Source organism: Berghia stephanieae, chromosome 7 (assembly GCF_034508935.2).
Source record: "Berghia stephanieae isolate SIO BIC M18660-M18661 chromosome 7, UCSD_Bste_1.3, whole genome shotgun sequence".
NCBI classification, from domain to species: Eukaryota; Metazoa; Mollusca; class Gastropoda; order Nudibranchia; family Aeolidiidae; genus Berghia; species Berghia stephanieae.
In genome coordinates, this window is record NC_088366.1 from 44162710 (window position 1) to 44174258 (window position 11549).

At 37.4% G+C, this 11549-nt stretch overlaps 1 protein-coding gene across 1 annotated transcript; it reads left to right on the top strand.

Annotated features, from left to right (window-relative positions):
- The first annotated feature begins 2614 nt into the window (after positions 1-2614).
- Positions 2615-8146, top strand: LOC144976237 (heat shock protein 70 B2-like). The gene is made up of 2 exons (XM_078920416.1): positions 2615-2742; positions 5338-8146. Exon 2 carries the CDS (start codon positions 5338-5340, stop codon positions 7237-7239), a length of 1902 nt encoding a protein of 633 aa, XP_078776542.1. The 5' UTR covers positions 2615-2742; the 3' UTR covers positions 7240-8146.
- The last annotated feature ends 3403 nt before the right edge of the window (positions 8147-11549 follow it).

Sequence of the window (11549 nt, forward strand, 5' to 3'; positions counted from 1 at the left end):
TATTCTGGCTGATATTATGAATAGGTACTTAAAACAATGAATGCATGTTACCAATACGAGAGCAGGAACATAACTGACTATAGACTATAATATATAACTTACGAGTAGTAAGGTATGAGAGGAAGAGGAGTAAAATACATTCTATTGTTAGGTGTGACAGCGACGGGTAGGGATAATGGTAATAGATTTATATAAAGAGATATTAGTATTAGATAAAGAAGTGAGATAGATATTACAGGGTATAGCCACGCGACAAACACCTCTTGACCTCTTGTTGATACCAAATTGTCAATTGTTTTCTAAGCATTTTCCATTGATTATTGATAAAGTCAACCAATCTTTCCGGTCCGACGGTGTTTGTTTACCGGGAATCCACTGTACTTTGAACGAAGGTAAAACTAATAAATAGAGCTGCCTAAATGAGTCAATAAAATGGAGATAAAGATAAAGGGAGTAAATCCACACGACCTAACCAGGTGCAGAAGAAAACTCGCACACTTCTGCAAAGACATCAATCCAATTTCCAAGCATAGTCATAGTATGAAATAAATAACAGTAAATAAAACGGAACAGAAATTTCAATTGATTTACATAAACATGTGATATAGGCTTTTCGGGTGTCCCTTTTGGGGGGATAAACAAAACAAGGATGGAACATGAAATAGACTGCTCCTTAGTATGGAAGTGAGAGTTAAACTAGAATATACTAAGATTTTTATAAAATTCATGCATTAATTTTTAAAAAGTGCGTCGTGTCGTGTAGACAGTAAAATAAAATGAAATAAGAATTAAATCAAATTAAATTTTGAAAAATGTTAGTAGTAGTAGTAGTAGTAGTAGTAGTAGTAGTAGTAGTAGTAGTAGTAGTAGTACTAGTAGTAATAGTAGTAGTAGTAGTTGTTGTTGTAGTAGTAGTAGTAGTAATAGTAGTCGTAATAGTAGTAGTAGTAGTAGTAGTAATAGTAGTAGTAGTAGTAGTAGTCGTAGTAGTAGTAGTAATAGTAGTAGTAGCAGCAACAGTTGTAGTGGTAATAATGGCAGCAGCAGTAGTTGTGGCAATAGTGGACGTTTGTAACTGGAGGAACTGACGGTAGCCTTGGAAGTTTGAGGAACAAGGGATAAAGGTAGCGTATTCAAATGACGTCCTGTCTCTAGTTCGTGCCGCCGTGAGGTGACGAGGTGTTAAGTCTCATTAAAACACCAACTTGCTTCTTTGTTCCGATAGTAAAAATACGGTTCAGAGTTCAGATAGGTCAAACCTGTCGCTCATTCTGTGGCCAATTTCTCCCACGTTTGTCATGTGATCGTTTGCAAATAGTTGCATAAACTAAGTTCCAATCATTGCAGGTAAAGACGTGCCATGCCGGATGTCCAAAAGTTTATCCGGGAAGTTGATGAAATTTTCAACGCAAGGGTGGCCGTGTTAGCATGCCCTCCATCTGCAACGTCCACGAGGATTGGTCTTGCGTTGGTTACCGGCCATAATATCTGTTGTCATGAGGCTCCTGGTTAGCATATTCCTTCATTTTACGATCACGTCTGTAGGTGATTAGAGGCTGTTTATTGAATATATCCCTGGTTTCTACATTTTGCTGTAGAATGTTGCGATAGCTGGATTTTAAAATTTTGATGACTTCCTTATTGTGAGGACAGCTTGTGATGACGAGGATGGGTCTGTCTTGTTGTTTCCGTTGTTTTCAAATGGTCTCATGACATCTCTCTCTCTCTCTCTCTCTCTCTCTCTCTCTCTCTCTCTCTCTCTCTCTCTCTCTCAACAATGAATTAAGCTTACTTAAACCTGAGGTCGCAATCTTCATATTATTATTGACTAATCACAACACGAGATTATTTTAGGAACGTAGAATATACATTCGCGGATGTTGTCATATGGTTCACATGGCTACAAGAAGAATAAAAAACGTTTTGGGTTGCCTTTCAATTTGATTTACTGGGTTCAAATCACTATTCAACAATAACATTTTTACAAAGAAATGATAGGGTTTTCCAATGAGAGGGGTAACGTACAATCCATATCATGGACAAGTCGATTAAAATAATAGATATGAACTAATAAATAGAGGTGAATGAGTCAATAAAATGGAGATAAAGATAAAGGGAGTAAATCTGACTCATGAATGAACAACACAAAACAAACGACGTTTCGGCCTTTATCAAGAAAACACAGAATACATTTTTATTAGATTGTCATAATAATATAGGCGAAAATTTGTAAATGTGTGTGTGCGTGTGTGTGTGTGTGTGTGTGTGTGTGCAATGGAAGAGAGATGAAAAACTATATATATATATATATATATATATATATATATATATATATATATATATATATATATATTTCAAGAATAAGGTAAGGGGATGGGGGAGGGGGTGGTACTTGAAGAATAATCGACAGCAATAGTGTTTGTTATTAGTGGTCCCCTACCTTCGTTGTTAAGATATTGGGGGAAAAAATAATTAATTAATTGATTGAGAGAGAGAGAGAGAGAGAGAGAGAGAGAGAGAGAGAGAGAGAGAGAGAGAGAGAGAGAGAATAGATATGAAGCTTATTGAACGGAAATAAAGTGTTCCAAGTTATGTGTGTAACCACTTTCTTTATCGACCATTGAACTTGGAAATAGTAAGAATATTTCACACGTCACACAAGACGACATTGAATTTGAATTGGACGACTGCAAAGGAAAGCCATTTTCAACTTGTTAGTTTAAGTGAACGCAAATTGTACAGGTATGATTCTCCATACATTGTAACTATTTAAGTATCAATTATATCATATTTTAGATACGAGGACGTAAAAAAAAATCAAAGACAGTCTTACTTATGAATCAGCTTCTCACAACGCAATTTGGTAGTTTTATTTAGGAAAATTTTAATGAAATCTAAGTGAACGCAAATTGCACGGTAGACCCCCCCCCCCTTACATTGTTGAACAGCGACGTGCATTTATTTGAAGGTCTAATAACTCAATTCATTATGGGCTCATTGCTGTGATGGAAATCTAAAAAAAAAAAAAAAAATGATGCAAAATATTTTCCAGTGCAACAATATTAAACTAGGCCCATAGTTTGATTCGGATGTCAGATATATGTACCTACTAGTTGTTTAAAAGCATTAAGTTTATAATCTTTTAGTTAGGAGGGGAAAACAAACCAAAGACAGTCTTGCCAATTAATCAGACTTTTCAACGTAGCTTGGGAGTTTGGGAGAATTAAAATGAAAGATCTGTCAATGGGCATGATCTATATTAACTTTCCATGTGCTCAAGGTCATTGGTCACATTGCAAAATGTGCTCCAAGTGACCCACTCAGTGAAAAGTGTTCACACCTTTTAAATATCTAACATCACGATTGGTCATTTTATTCAGCTTGACACATGTGTATGTTTACAACTTTCATAAACAAAGCAGGGTGTTTACATTTGATAAGATATATCCAGAGCAACAAATCATACGAAAACATGAATATAGATCGTTCCCATTGTTTTTCCCATCTGCAATCAGTGCACAAATATACGTAAGCTCCTCGTTAAGGGAAACAACCGAAGTATACCTAAGAAAAAAATAAAAACCCAGTACCTTTGACTAGCCCTTAAAGGAAAAACAATCACCCTAGGACCTTTACTAAGATCAGTAACTAACCCTAATAGAACAAAAACTCCTCCGACCTCGAGCTAACCCTAACAGAAAAAAAAATCACACACCCTAGGACTGCTTTGCACGACCTTTCAATACTTCAACGATAAAATGGCAGCGGAGAACCTAAACAATGGTCAAGGTAGGAATTTTAAAATTTCACTAATCTATCAAGGTTTGTTCTATAGTTTTTAAAATGATACTTTATATTGACACATTGAATAAATAAACGCCTGACAAAAAATCCACGGTGAAAATACTAATTGAAGGAGATGCTACCCCGAGGAGCTTACGGAATTTCTCCCAGTTTGGAAGCAAAATACCGCAGGGATAATACTTTCAATATCTAAAATCTTTATCAACTCGCAAGCTGCTAGAAATTAGTCCGGTAACTATCACTACCACCATTATTGCTACTGATAAAACCAAATTACCCGCTTTGAACATTGAAAGAGAATTATTGATTTTTAAAAAAAAAAGATTAAATTTTACAAGTCTGATAATCGGCCTTGTAAAATCTTCTAAATGGATTCTTATAGTTTAGCTGTCTGTCCTTTTTATTTTTGTATTGCTGCTGGCTTTATCATATTTTTAATATTCTTGTGCTCTTGCTTCGTGAACCGCTTTATTCACTGGGATTTTTTCACCCATTCTATTTCAATTCAAGGTTTGTGGTATGCCCTTTTACGCCCTACAACTTCATTACATATTGGTTTTAAAACGTCTTTGGCACCCGATAATACTTCACTAACTGTTCTTCAAGTACGTTTTGCAATAGGTACTTCAAATTTTTTGAGAATGTGTTTGATTTCATCTTGTTTTACCAAGTCACCCAATAGAATGTAATTCATTCACCGTAGTTTTAGACAAAGTTACAAATCTTTTTTTTTTTTAAAGAATTCACCGTGTAGCATCTATAAGATTATCATAATTGACGGTGTTTGAGACACAAAGGCGATTGACGTCCCTGGCCGCTAGCTTCCCTTACTTCGAAGGGGACGAAATGGACAGTCAACTTGGGAGAATACGGTTCTTCCGGGCGATAACATCCTTATCTCTGAACTCTGAACTGGAAGAGAAGCTACCCACTCGGATTCTAACATTGGATGACGACCAACATACAACGTGACACGTTTAATGAATATTGTGCTATATAAATGCTCACTACGTTCCATGATCTAACGACGGCCACTCTTCATCGGCGGGGAATGATGACGTCACCCAAGCACATGGCTATACGTGACGCAGCTGCTTGTCAGTTTCAAGACGGTTCAAGAGTGTATAATTATTTTCTTTTTTTTCATGGCGGATTGGATACTACTACTACTACTACTACTACTACTACTACTACTACTACTACTACTACTACTACTACGACGACGACGACGACGACGACGACGACGACTACACTACTACTACGACTACGACTACTACTATTACTACTACTACTACTACTACTACTACTACTACTACTAATACTACTACTACTACTACTACTACTACTACTACTACTACTACTACTACTACTACTACTACTGCTGCTGCTGCTGCTACCACTGCCACTACCACTACCACTACTACCATGTACTGCTGCTACCACTGTTACTACTACTGTTGCAGTAACTTTTACCTCCCTTGCATTATGAAATTCATATACAAAGCACTATCTTTTTTTTCTTTTTTTTTACAGATGAGTAGAAGCAGAAAGTCGCCAGCAATTGGCATTGATCTCGGTACAACCTACTCGTGTGTAGGCGTTTTCCAACACGGCAAAGTGGAGATCATTGCCAACGACCAAGGAAACAGGACCACGCCAAGCTATGTGGCATTCACTGAGACCGAGAGGCTGGTTGGGGATGCAGCTAAGAATCAAGCAGCCCTCAACCCAACCAACACTATATTCGACGCCAAACGACTCATTGGCAGGAAATTCACTGATCCAAGCGTACAAGGTGACATAAAGCACTGGCCTTTTAGAGTTGTGCAGGAAGGCGGAAAGCCAAAAATCAAAGCACAATATAAAGGCGAAGACAAGGCATTTGCTCCAGAGGAGTTGAGTTCCATGGTTTTAACGAAAATGAAGGAAACGGCTGAGGGATATTTGGGTCAGGCTGTGCAAGATGCTGTGATCACTGTCCCTGCATACTTCAATGACTCACAGAGACAAGCTACTAAAGATGCCGGGGCCATTGCTGGTCTCAACGTTTTAAGAATCATCAATGAGCCCACTGCTGCTGCTCTGGCTTACGGATTGGACAAAGGTCTAAGAGGAGATAAAAATGTTCTCATATTCGATTTGGGAGGAGGTACCTTTGATGTCAGCATTCTCACTATTGACGAAGGCTCCATGTTTGAAGTAAAGGCAACTGCAGGAGATACTCACTTGGGAGGAGAGGATTTTGATAATCGCCTGGTGAAACATTTCGTCGAAGAATTTAAAAGAAAACACAAGAAAGATATGGCCAACAATGCCAGGGCACTGAGACGTCTCCGGACAGCTTGTGAACGTGCTAAGAGAACTCTGTCCAACAGCACTGAGGCATCCCTAGAGGTTGATGCTCTCTTTGAAGGTGTGGATTTTTATACCAAAGTCACAAGAGCTAGATTTGAAGAACTATGTGGTGATCTATTCCGTTCTACATTGGGACCCGTTGAGTCAGCTCTCCGAGATGCAAAACTAGACAAATCCAAAATAAACGAGGTCGTTCTTGTAGGAGGCTCGACGAGAATTCCTAAAATCCAAAAACTTCTTTCAGACTTTTTTGGAGGCAAAGAATTGAACAAATCCATCAACCCAGATGAAGCTGTGGCTTACGGGGCTGCAGTTCAGGCTGCAATTCTTACGGGTGACCAAAGTGACACCATTAAAGACGTTCTACTGGTAGACGTGGCTCCCCTCTCGTTGGGAATCGAGACAGCAGGAGGCGTTATGACCACTCTCATCAAACGAGGCACTACCATCCCAACTAAGGCTTCCAACATATTCACGACTTACTCTGACAACCAACCGGGGGTTAGTGTTCAAGTTTTTGAAGGAGAGCGAACCATGACTAAAGACAACAATAGTCTTGGACATTTTGAACTAAGTGGAATTCCTCCAGCTCCTCGAGGTGTCCCGCAGATTGACGTGACATTTGACATTGATGCTGATGGAATCCTGAATGTCAGTGCCAAGGATAAAGCTTCCGGAAATATCAACAAAATCACCATCAAAAATGATAAAGGACGATTGACTCAGGCAGAGATTGACAGGATGGTTTCTGATGCGGAAAGATTCAGAGAAGAAGATGAGAGGCAGAGAGAAAGAATCTCTTCTAGACACAACTTAGAAAGTTACATCTTTAGCGTCAAACAGGCCCTGGAATCAGCCCAGGGTAGATTGTCTTCTCAGGAAATAAACCACGCCCGATCAGCATGTGACAAGGAACTAAAATGGCTAGACGGAAATTCTTTGGCAGAGAAAGAAGAGTTCCAAAGTCACCTGAATGACCTTCAGAAAATTACAGCACCTGTCATGACAAAGCTTCATGGACAACAAGGATCGAGTAATCGCCCTTCGGCAAGTGGGCCAACAATAGAGGAAATGGATTAGATCATTGAGATTATTGGGACAGTGAGGGGGGAGGAGAGAAAGAAAAAGAATATTTAATTAAAAATAATTTAAATCTCAATTATGAGATACGAGGCATATATTATGATCACTACGCTGTAATATTATTATTTTTTAGGAAAAGAATTTCACAAAGCAAGAACAATTGTCTTCACTTTATTTTAGAACCAATTTCAGAGTTAATCTTTTGAATTGTTTAGATTTTGTTCAAGCATCATTTTGTGATATCCAAGTTATAGCTCTTTTTCTTCCGTAGAACTATGGGTATATTAATGACCCATTTTGGATATAGATAATATCAATGGGCCTATCGTCTCAACCTGTTACTCAAAATTGGATTTATATGTTAAATTATAAAATGTGGATTAAATTGTTAGCTTTCATTGAGGAGAGTGAATGTAATTGTTTCTTACACGGCGAGAAATATATATATATATATATATATATATATATATATATATATATATATATATATATATATATATATATATTGGATTTAATCACTCTGACTTTGAGCATTTTACTTTCTTCATCTCGCTCAATTCAACATAATACTGCCGTACTTTGGAAGACAAGTATTTAAAATTATGACCAGCAAACTCGTCCTTCAAATGCCGATCAATTAAAATGACCCTCATATAGGCAAAAACTCTCAAACCTGGGACTTCACAGTCCAGCTACCAGACTGACGAAATATTAGTATCTATGTTTTGAAAGTTATCTCTGGACTTTTAACCAAAAAAATCTGTTCTGCGTGTTAATTTTGCAAAAGAAGTTAAATAATTCATAGGATTGTGATGACGACATAAGAAAAAAACGACGCAGTATTAATTCATTGCTTTTGTTTAGTTCACTTGTTCATAGTTGAAACATAAAAATTAATTGAAAAGTGGTTTTATTCGTTTCTATTTTTGAATATTCGTATTAAAAATGTAATTGGCGTTCTACGGATGAAGGACCAGGCAAGGAGCTCAAAGTATTGCCCCTGACCTTTTTATTAAACGCTGACTGTTATCAGCCATTACTAATTTCACACCTGACTAGCTGAGAAATTGTGAGCAAAGAGCCTTTTCCAAGGATAAACTTTGCACTGTTGTCAGAGGGACTCGAACCAATGCCCTACAGTTCCAAAAAGAGGTGCCATAAGATTCAATGGGACCCCATTGCTAGGGATCCCACTGTAAAGCGCTTTGAGCACTTTTTTCGGATATTGCGCTATATGTTCAAGTTTTTTTTTCCATCATTAAGTTGGAGCATTAAACAGACAGCACCAATTGCTTGTTACCCTTTTGATAAAACGATAGTCAGTATTCATATGACATAAGAGCTCTACTATTTGAGCAACCTAATGTAAGCCGAAAATTTGATTATCTGTCTGGGTGTAATTTTGACGCATATTCCTATGACCTATTGATGCTATCAGCTGTGTTATTAGGTTGTTATGGTCTGGAAAAACACGTATTAAAAATTTGGCCTGAAAACTCCACCTTCGCGAAGTCCCAGGTTTGAGAGTTTTGGCAAAGATGAGGGTCATTTAAATCGATTGATACTTGAAGAAGGACGAGTTTTCTGACCAAATTTTTAAATACGTGTTTTTTTTTTGTTTTTTGTTTTTTATTTTGGGGTTTTGGGGTATTTTTTTTTTGTTTTGTTTTTTTTTTTTGTTTTTGTTTTTGTTGTTTTCTTTTTCTCTTTTTTTTTCCAGAGAACGGCAGTTAATGGTTATGTCGACCCACATGTATTCAGTAGACACTGAATAAAACAACTAAATTATGGTCATCAACAGTAGGAACCATTGAAATAAGAAATTGAGCTTAAAATATAGCGCAATATCCATTAAATATGCTGAAAGCTCTTTACAAGGAGAACGAATCCAATAACAACACTTTATATATAAAACAATAAATGAAGCTTGTAAGTCGCTGTTACAGAGACAACTTTGTTACCAGCCAGATATTCCTTTTACACCTGAGTAAGGTGAGAGAATATGAGTAATGAATCTTTTACAAGGACTCAATTTTGCACCGCCCACAGCGTGACTCGAACCAGGGACTTGCAGGTCTGAAGGCGAGAACCATATCACAAAACAACCAGGCCACAACTTACCCCGATTATGTACTCAAACTCCTTTTCTTTTTCTTCAAATTTACTGACATCGTCGTCTCATAAGAGGTCGTCGGCTAGAAATAGCTCGCCATTCTTCCAGGTCTTCTGCCAGTCTGTAGCATTTCACTTGTCACCCCAGTCTAGCTCTTGATGTTGACTAGCTATGATCTCGGGGGGGGGGGGGGGGGGGGGGGGGGGGGGGGGCAGCCTCTAGGCCTCTTGCCTTCTACTTTTCCTTCAGAGATGATTTTACAGATGGTGTTATGCTGTTTAGTGTGGCCAACGTATCTCAATGTTCTAGTTTTTATTGTTTTCAATAATTCCGGGCACAGGTTGAGTATAATGCAGGCTGCCTCATTGGTCTTTGTTGTTGTTGTTGTTGTTGTTGTTGTTGTTGTTGTTGTTGTTGTTGTTGTTGTTGTTGTTTGGGGGGTTTTTTCGTTGTTGTTTTTTTTCATTTTTTTTTGTTTTGTTTTTTTTTCAGCTTATTCTACCCATGCGTCGAAAACTCCAAATCCATTTGTTCAAATAATATAGATATATGGATGAAGCTGACTCTCAACTTATCTCAACCTTTGAAGGTCTAACAACCCAATTTATTATGGGCTCATTGTTGTAATGGAAATCTCAAGAAATATTGTCCATTACAACAATGTTAAACTAGGCCCATAATTTCGTTCTGATGTGAGACCTGCATATTATATGTACACAAGTGAGCAAAGAGCCTTTTTTTTGTATTTTACTTTCTTGCCTTGTCTACCCCCTTTCATAGTCATATACACTTGTTCAGAACAAATTGAGGGTAACTTTAATTCATTAATATTTAAAGTAAAAAATCAACTTCTGGGCAAACTTTTCAAAAGGCGTTTAGTCTGTGCACGATGGCATAGGACAGCGTATCGATATAATAATATTATAAAGACAAGAAAATGGATTGTAGTGATGTTTAAATCTACCCTAAAGGACTTTCATTTCCACTTCTAAATCGATTGAGGAGACATGTTGACGATTTTTTATAAATATTCCATTGATCTCCCTCCCCCCCCCCCCCCCCCCCCGGTCAGATGACATGGGTTATAATCTATATGGGTTCCAATCCTTGATGAAATCGATTTATCGATTTGATTTATGGCCCATCACCTCATACTGGTATTATGTTGAGTTGGGATAATGAACTAGGTGTAGAAAACTGAATCTTTAGTCAAAAATACGAAACGAAACTTGGATTAGACTTATATGACGCCTCTTAATTTGTGAGAGACATAATTCCATATGGGAGCGGTAAGTTATATAAAATTTTATTTTTTCAAGCCTTCGTCGAATCACCCAATTCCCCCCCCCCCCCCTCCGCCCCTTTCTCAGGTATACAATATTGCCAACCCTAAACGTAACGATGTGTCGTGGAGATAAGGGATTATATCTAATTATAATATTCGAAGTCATTGTTCTGAATGGATGAATAAAAAAATCCTGTTAACATCATCAATCTGACTATCTGCAATGCGATCAATAGTTAAGATCGACACCAGCTGTTACCACCGCCAGCTATTCAATTGTAGTTAATGGGGAGACCATTATCATATAATATCCAAATATATTTTAATGTGATATTCAGTGAACTGTCATCTTCTGAAAAAAAAAAATAAAAAAAAAAAATAAAAAAAACAACGAACAAGCAAAAACCGAAAACAAAAACATGTAGATATTTATCATTTTGGCCAGAAAATGTCGATGGATTAAAATAACCCCATCTCTTCAAAAAGTCTCAAACCTGGGGCTTCGTGAAGTTTTAACACGATGAGGGTAATTTTAATCGATCGACATTTGAAGGACGAGTTTTCTGACCATAATATTTTTAATGTTTTCGTTTTTTTTTTCTTCAGAGAACCACATTATAATATAGTTAAGTAGCTCAGGGCAATTAAAACACGAGTGTCGACGAATCATTTCAATCCCTCACCCGCATAATAAGTATAAATTGGGTTTTGGACTACCTGCTCCCAGGTATGTAACCCAATTCAATATGGGCTCATTGTTGTAATGGAAATCTTTGAAAAGTACAACAATGTTAACTATAAACTAGGCCCATCATTCCGTTCGGATGTGTCATACTCGCATACATCTGCACATTTCATTTGGACACGTGATTTTGTTCTATCTGCGTTATTGATTTGATGGCTCAATTA